At 50.5% G+C, this 16,339-nt stretch overlaps 1 protein-coding gene across 3 annotated transcripts in view; it reads left to right on the plus strand.

The window, feature by feature from the left end:
* Positions 1 to 10,724, plus strand: part of LOC140260778 (S-adenosyl-L-methionine-dependent tRNA 4-demethylwyosine synthase TYW1-like) — a 45,225-nt gene extending 34,501 nt beyond the window's left edge. For all 3 annotated transcript variants that reach the window (XM_072353445.1, XM_072353447.1, XM_072353446.1), the window contains exons 14-16: positions 1,452 to 1,562; positions 4,946 to 5,113; positions 10,012 to 10,724. In XM_072353445.1, the coding sequence (XP_072209546.1) occupies positions 1,452 to 1,562; positions 4,946 to 5,113; positions 10,012 to 10,233 (501 nt within the window). In that variant the 3' untranslated portion in view covers positions 10,234 to 10,724. The remainder of the gene's footprint in view (positions 1 to 1,451; positions 1,563 to 4,945; positions 5,114 to 10,011) is intronic.
* The last annotated feature ends 5,615 nt before the right edge of the window (positions 10,725 to 16,339 follow it).

Here is a 16,339-nt window from a genome sequence, read left to right on the forward strand (position 1 = left end):
GCCGCAGGGGGGTCACCTATGGGCTGTGGGTGCTGTTGGCACAATCCCCTGCCTGCAGGGACAGGGGGTGATGTAATTAATCTGCTGGAGCTACCCTTAAGTATATGGATAATATTCTTTCTGCTTGATTCCAGCACTTGAGACCAGTTTCTGCCTGGGCCTGTCTCCAGCATCCCATTACCTGTGTGTTGTCTTCACGTTCGCCCAATAATGAGCGCCAGCTGTACCAAGATCAAACAGATTTGTAACACTCTCTCCCACCTCCCACAAAAGATTTCCTGTGTTTCTTTGCTCCCTGTCATTATGGCTTTCTGTTGTCCTGTTTTTCCTCCCACCAGTGGTGCACTGGGGGGGTCACACTCACTCCTCTTCTGCTTTAGCAGGAGGGATTTGCCTTAGTTGCTCCTTGTCAAGTTTCTCTTTCCATACCCAACTCAGACATCCAGAAATCTGCTCTTAATGTTAGCCCCAGATAGAATCATTAAGGTTGGAAAAGTCCAACCCCAGCCCACCATACCCACGTCCCTCAGTGCCACATCTCCAAGGCCTTGGAACACCTTCATGGATGGTGACCCCCCCACTCCCTGTTCAGCTGTGTCACTGCAGCACCACTTTTCCAGAGAATAAATTATTCCTACTATCCAACCTGGTCACCCCCCGACACAACTTGGGTCCTATGGGTAACCCACTACTGAAGTAACCAGCTGGAAGATATTGCGTTGCATTGGACTGCAGTGGGATGCAATCCTTGGGGCTGGCCCTATTGGCTGGGTCTGTTGGTGTGCTCTGAAGGATGCTGCTGGTGGGGGACTTTGTTTACTGCTGCCTGCCTTTGTTTACCACTGAGAGCTGACCTTTGGGGAGCCATTTCTCGACTAATTGGGTGCCTAATCACATCAGGCGACTGACGGGCCTGCACGTATCGGTTGTTCTCTTGTTAAATATTTTCCCTCTGGTTTCTCCTTTCCTTGTTAGATGGTAAATGATGCATTTATTTTTGCCTCTCATTTCTCAGTATGTTTCTATAAGCTGCGTGGAAAGCAGAGGCTATGTGTTTCAGTTCACGTAATTGACCTTCAGTAATCATTCTCTCAATAGTTCTCTAATTAAAGCTACTCTTCCATAGGCTTACCTTAAAGACACTGCGTTACAGAACTGTTTTCTCAAAACACCATTGGGTCCTTTCAGGAATCCAGTCCTCTCTTTGTCTCCCAGTGCTTGGGGATGTTGGTCCATGGATACGTTGGATGCTCTTTGTGCCCTACACCCAAAGGATTTGCCCTTTGCTGTTCCCAGGTTGATGAGAAGTAGAACAGGGCTCTCCCTGCAGACGACAAGTCAGGTGGTTCCAGGTCTGGGGCCGCTTATTTCCTCTTAGAAGCAGTGTGGGAGATGGGATCCTCGTCCCTGTGTCAGTGTTGCTGATGTCATTTCCTTTCTTGTTTTTCCAGCAACAGCGCACGGTCTATAGGCTGACGTTGGTGAAAGCTTGGAACGTGGATGAGCTCAAAGCCTACGCTGACCTGGTGTCCCTCGGAAAACCAGACTTCATCGAGGTCAAGGTGAGCTGCACGGAGCTGTTTTTGCCATCAGTATTTTCCCTTTCTCCTCCCCATTTTCCCACATACAGAGTTAATATTACATGACCAAACCCAGTTCTTCTCCGAGGTGCAGGGAGCGCATCTCCTGCTTTTAACGTGAGGCAGGCAGGTTTCTAATACATTGTGTGTGTGTTTGGGGTAGTCCTTAGTGTTCTGCACAACCAGCCTTGTAGCAGCAGGCATCAATTTCTGCCCATCAGAACCATAACCCCGGGTCTTTTTTGTATTCCTCATGAAAGCAGAGGCAGATAAATAGTTTCAGACTTGCTTCTTCTCTATCAACCAGCATTAGAAGCAAAATACTCCGGGACAAGCTGATAGTTGGTGGAATTATTTTTCCCATCCTGGTCTCAAATTCTGCCAGGGGGAAAGGTGATAATGTCTGCCTGGTTGACGTGGAATTGATCAGGCTGTGCAAAACAGGAAGAAATAGTGCCCTGGGGCCTGGAGGAGCTGCTAACAGCAGCACATGAGATACAAGAGGGCAGAAGGTGCTTTATCTTGGGATTAATCAATTTAGTATATAGAGAACATAAAGAAGACAAATCACAATGGTTGTGCAAAGGACTGTTACCTGTGTTTCCTTCCAGCAGCTCCCCTGCAGTCCTGCACATCTGCCTCTCTTTGCCCGTGTGCAGCTCCGTTGCTTCCATCCTTTCCTTTCTTTTTGCCCTTTCTCTCTTCCCCTTTTTTGAAGCCTTTATTTACCACCATTATGGAGAAGGATCTGGAGTTTGCAGCGACTTCCTTATGAAACAAAAGCCAAAGCTTTTTGAGCTTATCGGCATGGAGCATTCTTTTTGAGCGTGCTGCTGAAGTTGATGGCTTAATGCAGAGTAAGATGCTGAGTGCACGTTGGGACAAAGAACCGTGGCTTTACGATGCCTATCAGACTGCTTTATGCTCCTCAAATAAAACCTGTCAGCAGAACTGCTGCTGTGGGACCCTCCCAGCCCATGTCTGCTCCCTGTCTCACTGCAGCAGGGAGGGCAGAGAGGAGGGGAGGCTGCACGCGCTGCTTCCACTCTCTGTTGTGTGCTGAGACTTTAATTAGTCAAATGAAACAGGTGTAAGTTAATCAGTGTTGGAGTGCAGGTTCCCCCAAGCGCTCTCCAGGGCGAACATCTGCCTTCAGGGCTGCAGTTCCCTCTGCCTGACAGCAGTGGGGAGATTAAGGTTCTCTGCAAGCCTTTCCTAGCAGAGCCACACCAGGACTGTGGGGAGTAGCTGAGGTGGGTTGTATTTAAGCAGACCTGATACTGATGCCATTTGTAGGCTTGTGAATGGGGTGCTGCCATGCAGGAGCCAAGTGTTATTGAATCCGAATGGTGTGTGATTAGGATCTGTTCTGTTGCTTCACCACCCCAGTGAGATGGGTGAAAAAGGCAAAGCCCAGGTCCTGCTTAAATAAACAACAAACATTACAAGATCCTGAGAAGCATCTGCCAGCAGACGAGGCTCATCTCTGTGGGATTTCCTGGTTAAATACTTGAGATAAATGACGTTCATTTAAAATGAATGTAGCTAATCCCCTGTTGCTCCGGAGAGGCTCATGAGGTGGAGTGGGCAGAGATTTAGGTTCTTGCAGGGCTTAATACTTGTTCTCATTTACATGAGTATCTTACAGCAGCGGAACTCTGCAGGACCCTATTCTCTTGCTTAAGCCAATAGAAGTTAGCATTGATTGCTGGTGTGCAGAACCCAAGGAAGAATTCAGCCTTCCTCCCCTCAGCATTCAGCTGTCCCTGGTGCCTGTGGCTGTGCTGGTGTCCTGCAGGGCTAAGGACGAGGCTCTGGGCTGCAGCTCCAGCTCTTGGCAGCTGAGGCTTTGCTGTGAAATTCAGGTGACCCAGTAACTGCCTGGCAGGAAGGACCAGAGGGACAGTTCTCTCCCAGTCTGCTCACTCTTGTCATCTTAAACAGTAAAGATGACTTAAGTGCTTAAAATAATGAGGAAAATGAGCTCTGCTTTAATGAGTTTTTAATTACATGCGCCTGTAGGCGATTGCCCCACCTGTCAAGGAACTGTTTGGAGCCTTGGTGCCATTCCAGACTGTGTTTAGATGGAGAGAAGACAAAGTTAAGAGTCACCTGTCCTCGTGCTTGCTATGAAACAAGTCCCAGCCAGATATTATGGCTTGGAAAAAAGACAGCCCAGCATGATACTGACCACGTGTTATTATCCCCAAGCTGCAGGTCTGCAAGCATCCCTGCACTGCGTGCGGGGCAGGAGGCACAGGGCTGCTTTTGGATGGGTGCTGAGCAGCCTCTGGTGCTTTAATTATTAACATCTGGGTGAGAGGCAGGCAGCCAGCTTGCTGTTTCTGCTGGTTCAGCTAGAAGTTGCTAATAGACATGTGTGTGGAGTTTGGCTTGGCAGCAGCGTGCTTTTCGTGCCTGGAGCACCTAGCAAGGCTTGATAACAAGCTCCATTGCAAACACAGGTGAGTGATTCAATTTTGAATGTGGAAGTGAAGCTGCCACACCGTTCTGTTGCAAAGCCAATCTTCATCCAGCCTGTTAGAAGGGCCTTTCTGAGATCAAGGAAGAAGTTTTGGAGCCCAGGTGCGAAGGCAAGCCTGGTGCAAATCCAGGCTTCAGTAGGTGGCTCTCATGCTTAAATAAAGGTTAGCAGCCAAGGTAAATAGGAAGCAGAATGCGTGGTGATGGCTTGTGAGGAAAGTTTGCATCCAGCATTTCAGAGCTCAGCTTTTACACAGCGCTCCTTGGGCCTGAAGGGAGTCAGTGCAGATCTGTGGGCTGCTGGAGCACGGATCTGGAGGGCTGGTGGTAAACGTTGGGGTTACGGAAGTGAGCGTTGCCTTCCATGCTCCTCAGATTGAACTGACACAAATAAACTAAGGTCCTTTCTTAGATCAGCTTGAAAGTGATTATTAAAAACAAGGAGCAGCCAACGAGGCCAGATCCGTTCCAGCAAGCAGCAGACATGCATGAGAGCTGGTGTATGTAATTTGGACAGTGCTGATGCTCGAATCATAAGCATTTTTATGGCAGGGTGTGCGATCTATCAACATGTCATTTGAAGCTTTTTATGGTTGTTTTGGGGCAGGGCTGCCCTGCTCCTGGAGCTCTGCAGTCCAGGGGCACTCGGCCAACACTCGGCTGCTGTTAATTCACGGAAGCCTCAATTGAGCACATGGATAATTTGTGTGCTTGGGAGTATTAAGAAAAAACAGCAGCTGAGCACGCTGCTCCCAGCTCACCAAGGGGCATCCAGGTTTGAGGCTATCCCTGAATCTACGTTCTTTTACACGAGGGAGGGCAAAACAGGCCCGACCTTGAAGCATTGAGCTGTGGTTGACTGTCCCCTTGTTTCTCCCCAGGGGGTGACGTACTGCGGTGACAGCTCGGCCAGCAGCCTCACCATGGCCAACGTCCCCTGGCACGAGGAGGTCGTGCGCTTCGTGCAGGAGTTGGCCCAGCTCCTCCCAGACTACGGCATCGCCTGCGAGCACGAGCACTCCAACTGCCTCCTGATGGCTCACAAGAAGGTGAGACCTCGGAGGGATGCGCATTTGCCTGCTTCCAACTGCTTTTCCTCTCCAGCATTAACCTGAGTCTTTCTAGGGAAGGCGTGGAAATGCTGTTTCTCCATCCTGATGGTGGGGAAGAGGTGGTGGAGCTGCTGTCTGGCAGCAGCCCTCACATCCCAGGGGTAATACTGATGTTGGGTCAGTATTTTAAAACAAGTGGAATCCCATTGTTGGAAACGTCTGTCCTGTTGCAAAACTTTGTTTCCTTGGTTTGCTGCTTTATGGGGACAGCTGTAAAGGAGCAGAGGAAAGCACGACAGCTGGCACTTTCTTTGTTTCAAGTCACCTTCGGGATGCTTTCTTTTTACAGTCTCTTGGTGTTGCCACTGGCAACTGTGCCTGTGCAAATCCTTGAATGCAAATAATTCTTCTCTGAGGTGCAAGGCCCAGGGAAAGAAAGGAAACAGATTACCACCTCAGTTAGTGATGCATAATTCAAGTAACACCGTTAGTAACAAGCACAGATTGATACCAGCCCAGGAGGAATTCAACAGCTGCTTTGCTTTCCAAAGCCATTAGGAGGGGGCGTCTTTCGGAAACAATCTATACTCAGTACTAAAACAACTAATAAAAAATGAATTTATTTCTATTAGGTTTAATTCAGAACTTCAGGCTCCAGTGGAGAATAAAATTTGTCAGTGTAGTTTACTTGCAGAAAACGTGGGCTTTGGGAAGGATCAAACTGCGGTGAGTAATTGCAAAATCAAAGGCGTCCTGAAAGAGTTAAGGAGTTGCAGGGAAAAGGTAGTAAAAATCATTTAAAAATGTGATTTATTTCGCTGGGTTCTGCTCGGTCTGAGATGGGAGGTTTTCAAACAATACTAATAGTAATAATTTGGACTGCTGGTGTTGAAGTGCTGGTGTGTCTGGATGTATCGGGGGGTAGCACAGCTTGAGTACAGCCACATCTTGACTTTGGGAGTGTTGTTGCTTGGCACCTGCTTGTATCTTGGGTGCTTAGGATGGAAATGAATGGGAGGAGATGGTGGTCTCTGCTCAGTGGTGCTCATCTCTCTATCAGCCAGGAGATCACCCCAGCAGACACCAATTCAACCTTTTCCTGCCTGTTTTCCATCACTGTCCCTGGGCTCTGGTGGGGTGCAGGGACTTAACATCCCAGCTGCACTTGCAGGGGGCTCAAGAGGCTGGGTGAAAGGCACTGATGCTGTTCCATGCTGAGCATTTTGTCTATATTTAGGGAGGAAAAGGAAGCACTTAACTACCAGCTGCAGAATGCCTAACAAGGGTTACATTAGAGAAAAATAGTCCATTGCTTATTTCCTTCCTGCCTTGAGAATCACTTGGAGAGTGCAAGCTGTCCCTGTGACCCTGCAGCTCAGAGTCATAGAATCATGGAATCATACAATGGCTTGAGTTGGATGGGACCCCAGGGATCACCAAGCTCCAACCCCCTACCAACCTCCATATCTAATAGCAGAGCAGGCTGCCCAGGGCCCCATCCAACCTGGTAAATGTTGCTCGTTATCCTAGATAGGTTACATTGCTATTATCCATACCCCATCCTGCTGCTTGCAGCGCACACAGGACAGGGTCGCTGCCCATTGCAGGGCACATCTCAGTATCCACAGCACAGCCCGGCTGTGCTGTGACGTCTCATGGGTTTGGAGGTTTGTTCCACCCTCTCCAAATAGGATGATGGCTGTGCTGCGCTTGATCTGTTAGTTATTAAAAGGAGATCACAGCTCTGCTGAAGTAATCCATTTTTCATCCGCAGGAATTAAAACCGTCTGGATGCAGCGCCGGTGTAATTGGCAGATGAGTTGTTCAGCTCAGCAGCGGGCACAGATTAAAAAGTGGAATCAAAAACACAACCCTGCAATAAGGAAGCTGTTCTTTAGAACAGCTCACACGAGATTAGATGTAATAAATAGAAGCAGAGGAGGGGTCCTGCGAGTGACTGGGGCCACAGTTCCGTGTCCCAGTGTGGCTGCAGCACTGCAGTGTGCTCCATTGTCTGCAATGGGGCTGTGTGATACGGATGGGTTGGTTGCAACCTCCTGTTTTGTAACTGAATTAGCTGAATTTCTCCCACCCAGCTCCCAAAGTTACGGTTGGTAATGAGAAAGAAGAAGAGTTTTTAGCAAGCTGTATGGCCCTGTTTAGGATTAATACAGTATTTCTCCTTTATTTTGGTTCCTGGAATGATTCCAGTTCTGTCACTTTTGCCATTGAAGAAAGGGAGCCTTAAGTAATTGTGAGCCTTAATTAGACGAGAAGCTGCATGTAACAGCATAATGAATTATTTGTTTGACTTCAGAGAGCTTTGTAGTGGCAAAAGTACTCGTTGCAGTTGCGTGGCGCTGGTGTGTGCAGTCAGAAACGCCCTGTATGAGCTGTTGTGTTTATTGAAATGGCCGTCTGTCTTCAGGTCTACATGAAGGAGCTCAGGATTGTGAGCCTAGGAGTAATTTTCCAGCTGCCCCCCTTCCAGGCACAGAGCAGCAGTAGGAAACCCTGAGCTGACAGCAGCTGTGTTACATGAGGGCGGTGGGATCTCCTCCCTGAGCAGTGCATCCCATGGAGCATCACCTTGCACCTCTCCTCTTTTGAGGCCCCAGAGCTCTCAGGCATTGCAGAGCAGCCCTGACAAGTGGCTCAGCAAGGTGGCGCCTCACAGACCGAGTCCTGGAGGCAGCAGTAGGGTCTGTCCCGTCCCAGCCTTGCTCTCTGCCTCTCTGCCTGTGATATTTAAATTCCTTCTGCATGCAAGAGCCCAGCTGCACCGTCTAGACAGCCCACAGCCTCTGTGTGTTATGGGAAATCCAGATGTGCACGTGCCCCACCACATCTGGTTTGCAGACAGGTTCTCTGTGCTGTCTCTGCTGCAGCAGAGCTGGGCTCGGCGAGTGGCTCTGCTCTCTGATGGCAATGAGAACCCACGAGGAAAGTAGTGATGGTTGTTGGCTTCAGCGTGGCCACTCCCAGCCAGAATTATTCCCGTATTCCGAGTCGCATGTTGCTGTGGATCAATGAGATTTGCAGTGGGGATGCGGCCCACGCTGCTGGCAGAGAGCTGTGTGGGTGCTGGGAAACACACGGCCCTAGGTTGGACTTTCAAGAGCATAAATAGGGAAGGGAGGAACTAAAAGCCAAAGGGACAAAAAGAAACCCCTCCTCCTTAAGGGCAGAAGCACAAAGCCCTGTTCCATCTCCCCAGCATCATCCCAAAGCTGTAGGGAGATGCTGGGTATCCCTTTGCAGACAGCGCAGCCTCAGCGCCTCTCGAAGAAGCTTTACTGCTCATTTTATGATGCTAAGTGAAAGCGAAAACACCAGGGGAGGGTTCCAACCATTTGTCTCTTCCCGATGTGTTTATCACCTTAAAAGACTTAACCATGTGGTGAAGGATTCAATAAAATGCCCCGCTGCGTTACTCCGAGCTGAGGCCGTGCCTGTTAGATGGCTGTTGTTAGATGGCTGTTGTGAAACTGTTCTGCGCCTTAAATCTTTCATTATCTGCGGGATAGTCATAAAATTGCTCAGACCCCATCTGTAAATCTCGTGGGCCATTGAGGCTGTTCCACCCCGCCCCGTATTGGTCTGGTTTTCATTCCTTTGCAGAAGTAAATGGTTTCCGTGACACATGTGAGGGATGGCCCCTCCATTTCTTTGTGTTTTACTGCTGTGGTGTCGCAGCAGTAAAATGTATTTAATATCATTTGATCTGCTTTTGTAACAAACCCCAGGCAGCCTTCGCTCGGTCAGCGGGGGGAGCAGCCTCAGTGTGCTGCTGGGACCCAAAGCAAACAGGTAATGTCTGCTGTGCGTGACCCAGCCAGGGTTCAGGGTGGGAAGGGTTAGCACAAGTCTGGGGGGTTGGCTTGGATGCTGGGAGCTGCTGTGGCCACAGAGCAGTGGAAAGAGCTCCATCCAGAGAGGGGTTTTGTCCTCCACAGGGCACATGCATGGCTTTACTCCCAGGGGTGAGGAACTGCAAGGCTCCTGCTGCAGCTGCCCCTTGGCTGCCCCTCCTCAGCCAGTCTCAACTCTGAGCTGCATTTCTGTTCTTTACATGAGAGGTTTCTCTTAGCTGGCCCTGAGTCTGTCATCATGGCAATGAGCTGAACTGCTGCCTGTGTGCTGAGCAGCTCTGCCTTGTGATGAGAGTCCTGGGCGCTGGAGGCTTTTTGCTCCCTGCAGCCCCGCATCCGTGCCCTGTGCAAGGACTCCTCCTGCGAGCACTCGCTGCAATTGCACAGCAACAGATGAACATTGGCAAGGCTGGATTGGTGCTTTTGCAGGTATCAGCAGTTTTTCCAACCAAAAAAGCTTTTAGCTCTTGGGCAGAAAGTCAAGTGCCATTTAAATGCGTAACCATCAGGTTTCACAAAAAAAAAAAGCAGGGAGCCGTTATGTTTTCCCTCTTTTTCCTTTGGATGAAGTGCATAATAAGCTCTTAGCTCAGATAAATCCTAATTGAGGATTCAGTCGGGGCTGTTGCTAAATTAGCAGAGCGGGTCTGGGAGACAAATGCAGCTCCGACTTGTCAAAATAAGCAATTCTCAACATCTTTGCATGGGAAGATGATTCGCGTCGTTAAAACTCTCCATCTTTCCCCATTCCCAAACGCAGCCCTCCTGCCCCTTTCAGGAGTTATCCCCTTGTTGCTCCTATGGGTGTTGAGGCAAAGCACCAACCAGTCAAACCTTCCCAATGTTACCTGCTGTAAACCGCTGTAAAAAGCTTCTCTTTGTCCTCTTAAAGCAGTTACCTTCTGGAGCTTCGGGATGGCTTTACATGGACCTGGATGTGGTTAGGAAAAGACTGCAGCCGAGTACCCAGTTTAATCTGCACCCAGCACCCCCTGACCTGATTCCTGTGTGCTCTCTCCCCAGTTCAAGATCAACGGTGACTGGTGCACATGGATCGACTACGAGCGCTTCCAGGAGCTGGTGAGGGCACATGTGGACAGTGGGGGCACAAAGACCTTCACAGCCACAGACTACACAGCCAGGACTCCACACTGGGCTCTCTTTGGGTCCAACCAACGTGGCTTCGATCCCTTGGATGTGAGATACCAGCGGAGAGGCAAAGTGAGAGACGTCTCTGGGTGCTGAGGGCTGGGTGGGCATTGCCTGCCCCCAGGCTGAGCGTTGGTCTCCGTTTCCAAACCTGTTCACATAGACTTTCTGAAGTCTGATATTGGGAAGGAGGGTAGTGCCTCTGTTGAACCCTGCCCTCCTGTTTTTTAGAGTTTCTTGCTTAGAAATATTGATAATGCTCTTTATCTCTGGGGATGGTTTGCAGTTGGGAAAATCACCTCCCTCATGTGCCGTTCGGTTCATGCAACCTCCCTGCAGGCTGCAGCCACAGCACTTCCACTGATGGGAAGCAGTGGGGGCTCAGACCAAGCCTCAGAGGAGCCAGCATCACTCTGACCACACGGCCCAGGTCCATAAGCACCTTCAGGCAGCGCTTTGTGGAGCTCGTGTGTTTTTGGGGGGAGTGTTAACCCAGGTGGCGACCGTTTGTAGTAGAACCTCCTTTGATCGACTTAAAAAGTGAGTCTAAAATAGGAAGAAAATAAAAGAGTGATTTCTGTTAGGCCACGTGCACGTGTGCGTGTTACTGCACGAGAGGCTCTAAGAGGGGGGATGTTCATGGGATCGTAAGATCAAAAGTACAGCATTGCAATACATGGAGAGGAGGAGAGCACCCACATGTCTGTGAGCCAGGGCTGTGCTGGGAGGCTTCTTGGACAGACAGCAGTGCTGAGCAGGGGCAGACATCGTGCTTGGATTCCTTAACAAACGGCGATGAAGGGATGATGCTCTCTTTGCCCTTGCTGAGGAGGGACCTGTTGTTTGTGCTCAGTTGTGGCTCTGTTCTTGGCCACTTTTGTCACCATTTAGCTCACGTCCGGCCTTTGGGGGGAATGCTGGCAGCACTGGAAAGCCCAGGAGTTCAGGGCTGAAAGATTTGAAGCTGTGAACAGAACATCTGTGTTTTTTCCTGAGCTCTGTGCTCTCGAGCTCAGCTTTTGATGGCAGGGATGCTGCGCGATGAACATGAACTCTCAGAAATCCCCAGTGCTGTGCCACGTTCAGGTTACAAACTGCTGTGTTCAAGGCTGGTTTTGTACAACTAATGCAGTGAGAACAGCAGGGGTGGGATGCAGGTACCTGAGCACTGACTGCTGCTTCGGAGCAGCCTTCTCCCCAACCCTCCCTGCATCCCTGCACTCCTCCATCCCTCCCCCTGATCCTCCCCCTGCTCTCCCCATCCTGACCTTCCCTTTATCAGTGTAGGACTGTCCTGAGCAGCCCCACAGCTGTCAGTCCCTTTTTGTCCCTTTTGGGCCATATCTAGCAACTGGAAGCCACACGGAAAGCGATTTGGGCAGAATTCACACGTGCAATTACCCTTGTGTTGCCTCGTGCATAAAGTCAATCTTTCAATGCACATATCCCAGAGCAATCCTCTTACATGAGCAGCTTTCACTTGTACAACTTAATACAAATGGCTGCTGGGGCTGCTGCAGGATGTAGGCGCTGTTGGGCTCTGTCTGTCTGCAGGTCTGGCATCACAGAAGCATTGAATGGCAGAATTCCTTCCCTGGCTGCCCCAGGATCTCCCCAAATGCTGCCCCTGCTTTGGTTTGGGGAGATCTACCCAAATCCAGGGCACGGTGTGATGTCCTGGAGCCTCAGAGGTCGATCCTAAAGGCACATTGGGCAAAGTGGAATTGAACCACTTAAGGCCCAGAGTGGAGGGGCTGAGGGTTGGGGTTGGGGCTGGGGCACTGCAGCTCCTGCCCTCCTTCCCTGACTCACAGTGTGAGTCACACTATGGCTGTGTGCTGCTTCTTGAAGGGGATAAATCTATTTGTTTCCAAAAATCTCCAGCTGGAAAACATCCCCCAAACAGAGAATTGTCATCCATCAGTTTTCTCTTTATCTGGCTCCCGTCCTAAATCATTTATGATGTTGGAGCTGCTATCGTGCCTCGAGGGGCGAGGAAAAAGACGTCTGAATTAATTGAAGGAAGGGCATCTTTTTCATTCCATCGTTTGCAAATGGAGCCAGGAACGCATTTTCTCCATCACTATTTGGACAGAGTGAGGACAACAAGGTGCCATGGGCACAGTGACCCCACTTCATGAGTGATGCATGGGCTTTGCTCATGGGTTCTCCCATAGGTGAGTAGTGCCCGTTGCTGCCCTCCTGCCAGCACTGTCCCCTCCTTCCCTATGTCCAGTTGTTCTGGGGATGCTCAGTGCTGTACTCCTCACAGCAGCAATTGGGATTTACTGGCTGCATCCCTCCTGCCCTGGGGGCTCAGATGAGATCAGCTGTTAAAATCATCTTAGCACTAAATACGTGTTATTTGGGAATCAGAGAGAAAGCATCAAAGCCGTGAATAATTAGCAGCTCAATGCTGCCTTCCTTGAGGGAGCTCCCCAGGAAACATGGAGCTGCTGTTAAGTGCCCTGAGCTGCTGCTCTGTCACCCCCAGGCATCCCCATGTTGCTGCTGCTGCTGGGCTGTGGGATGGGGACCCTGGGGGTGTTCACGGGGGCTGCTGGCATTGGCACCACAGCATCACTGGGGACTTGATCCCACATTGATGGAGATCCTACAGAGCACTGGTCCCAGCACTGACTGCTGAGGGACGCCTCTTGTTGCTGTTCTCATCCAGACACTGAGCCATTGACCTCCACTCTGTGGGTGTGATCTCACAGCCAGTTCCAGCTGAGGGCTGGGGGATGTGTTGGCTGTCTCTATGGCTGCGAGGTTCCACGCTGCCCTGACCCCTTATGGGGGTGTGGGCTCTGCTCTGACCTGGGGCCAGGCACAGTAGCAGCCCTGTGTTCCAAGCTGCATGGCTTTTGCAAGCCTGGCCCCAGTTCTGGGTCTGGCAACACATCAGTGCTGGCAGAACTTCCAGGGGAGAAAAAAACCATAAGGCAAAATTGCCAATATTTATATTAAAAGCTTGAGTTTTAGACAACAATTTGTAGGTGAGTGTTCCTTTGCTTACTCCTGTCTGGCCTGCCTGGCCCAGGTATTTATTTCCCAACGATTACTGTGATAACGGAGTGCATCAAAACCATCATTGCTCATAATTGTAATCCTGTGAAGCTTCACTAAAAAACAAATGATCTCTGCACAGCCAGCTGTGTCTTTATGGAGTGGTCTTGGATGCCTTTATTTCAAGCTGCTTCACACGTTGATTTTATAGCTGGCTCTTCAGAGTGAGGACGCATCAGTGGTTGGATGGCAGCGTTGGCAGCTGCCCCCAGGCACCCAGTTTTGTTACAGAGGGGATGGGAAGTGTTTGCTTTGCCCCCCCCCCAGTGGGCTGAGCCCATTGCCATAGCAAGCTGCCATGCTCACCAATGCAAGTGTTTCTCAGTCTTGTTACTCCTCCTCCCCATTTTCCCTTTCCTCCTCCCCAGATTAAATGGGAACACGGGGAACATTCAGAGCCTTTTGAAGAATCCTTGCAAAGCTCTGATCTCTTCAAAGCTCCTGTTTGATGTCGGCTTTAAAAGGAGCTGTGCAGCTCTCCTGATGCAGAAGCATCTTGCTGGAAGAGCCAAGGACGTTGGGATGGGCATGAGCCAAAGCCATCACCTTGTGCCATGGCTGCTGACCCAGGAGCCTAAACCTGGCACCAAACCTTGGTTCACCCCCAGCAGATGAGCTCCATAGATCACTCTGCTCTTGGAAATCGTATCTCTGTGGGAGATAAAGGTGCAGGTAGATTGGGGTCCTGGGAGTGCTGGTTGGTGATGCTGTGGGCAGCGTGGCCTTGGTGGTAAAGGTACTGGGCAGTGGGCACTGCTCACCTCTTGTCCCTGTATCCCAGTCGAACTGGTTGAGGTGGGCAGGGATCTCGGCAGCTTCTGGAGCAACCCAAGGAGAGGAGACCCCCACAACCTCTAGATGTGCCAGCACTCCATCACCCCCATTGTGAGTCTCTGAGCTCCATAAGGAGCAGCTACCAGCACCAGGAACAATCTCCTTGCTCTCTTAACAGCTTTGTAGCCTTTGATCCTAAATTGTGACCGGTGGATGAAGGATTGGCTTTGCAGGAGCACCTGCAGCAACGAACTGCTCAACATACGGAACAGGCTTCAAACTGACATAAGCTGTTTTCTTCATATGGATGTGCCGAAATCACATTAAATATAAGCAGTGCTGTGCAAACTTGGAAAGGCTCGTAGAAAAGGAAGAAGTCTGAGAGAGAAAACGAGACTTAATATTGTAAGTGTTTAATTCTACAGCGAGAAGGTGGGTTTCACTGCCCTCCTTCTGCCTCCATCCTTGGGGGATGAACGTGTGTGAGATGAAGGTTGGACTGGAGACCCCTGAAGGTCCTTCTTAACTCAAAACATGGCATGACCTTTTCATCCAAGGCCTTCCTCCCTTCCCTTCCCTTCCCTTCCCTTCCCTTCCCTTCCCTTCCCTTCCCTCCCTCTCTCTGGTATGGAGCTCTGCTGGTTCCCACCACAACACGGTGTCACCCTATTTCTCCCCATTATCTTTGTGGGATTTTTTTAGGGGGGGGGGGGGGGGGGCAGATCTGTTTTTCATAGAGATCTTTGAATCGCTATCAAGAAATCAAATTGTCCCCAGTTATTTCTGTGTTTAATCAGCAAATACAATCCAATTATATAAGGATAAAGAAATTAAGGCTTACTCAGCAAACCTACTTCTCTTTTTTCCCCGAGGGGAGGAGAGGTCTTCCCTCGGGATTATGTGATTAAACAGAGGTTTAGAGGAGAAATCTTGCTTTGTTGCTTAAAGAGCTTAATCTGAAATCCTCCCAGAAGTGAACTGTGCTTACGAATGCTGAGCAAGGGATCTGTGGGCCGATCACCAGCACCAGGTCCAGCTGGGCTCCGTGCCTGGACACAGGTGAGCTTAATATCACAGAATCACAGGGGTTGGAAAAGGCCATTAAAACCACCAAGCCCAGCCCACTGCCCGTGTCCCTCCAAAGCTCTTTATCCCTTTAAATGGTGCCTGACCTGGGAGCTGGGACTTTCTGCTGTAGCTGATAAGAAATCTGTGAGGTTTCACACACAGACCGGTGAGTCCCAAACTTTAGTTCTTTGCTCGTGTTTTTCTTTCTGTTCACGTCACCCAAAGCTGCCAGTTCTGTTCAGATGGAAACTCCAGGGAGCTGGAGGGGCTGTTTGGGAGTGCTGAGCTGTCAGCTGGACTGCAGCAAGCGCAGCAGATGCCACCAAAGGAGAACTTGGGATGCCTGGCAAACCTTCACTGCAGATCTGAATGGGAGCAGGGGGCAAAGAGGGAGACAGAGGAGAGGGAGGGAACTACCCCAGAGCTGAGCCCAGACATGAGCTGATCCCCAGCTGAGAAGGGTTTGGAAGGGCTCCCCGTGTCACCTCTCTATACAGATTGTGCACATGCAGATGGGTGAGTGCCAGGGGAAGCAGGCTGCAGGGCAGAGCCTGGGGGAGCCAGAAGTGAAACAAGAAGCAGGCTGGGCTGGCTGTGGGCTGGCTGTTCGTGGGTCCCTGCAGTAGCTCTGGAGCAACGGGCATCTGGCTTCAAGAAAAGCCATGCTGGAGGGAGGAGAGGTGGGAGCCTGGGCTGCGGCCAGCTGGGATCCTGCAGCCAGAGGAGCAGATGGTGGACAAGGGGAGGAGAGGGAGAGCAGCAGCCGCCCTCCCACAGGGCACAGAGCACCTGGAGGGGTGGCTGGAGTTGGGGTTGGATGTTGGGTGCAGGCTGTGTTTGCATCAGAGCACTGCCCTGAGCTGGGACCCCCGCTCTGCAGCACCCACATCTCACATCCATGGTGCCCGCATCCCAGTTTGTGCATCCCAGTTCACATATTCCTCTGGCTGTATTTGGAACGGAGTCATTTCCAAACCGGTCTCCTTTTGTCCTCTGCTTCGTTTCTTTGTGTAAAACAAAAGGGTTTTTTTGGTGTGTGTGTGTGTTAAACCTAAAAGGTCAGATTTTCAAGAGCACGCCGTGCACAAACTGCATAGTGAGCATCTGGCTGTCAGCTCCCCAACTCTACTTGCAGTGCTGAGGCTTATTTAGGTGGGAGCAGAGCTTTCCAGGAATCCTGCCCACGAGCGTCCTCTATCTTTGCCGTGTGATGCAGGGGGAAAAAGCCCACAGCCCTTCACAGCAGAGCCCTGTGAGATCCAAGAGCTGAAATCCAGCAATGGGAAACTCA

The sequence above is a fragment of the Excalfactoria chinensis genome, chromosome 19 (assembly GCF_039878825.1).
Source record: "Excalfactoria chinensis isolate bCotChi1 chromosome 19, bCotChi1.hap2, whole genome shotgun sequence".
In the NCBI taxonomy this organism is placed as follows: Eukaryota; Metazoa; Chordata; class Aves; order Galliformes; family Phasianidae; genus Excalfactoria; species Excalfactoria chinensis.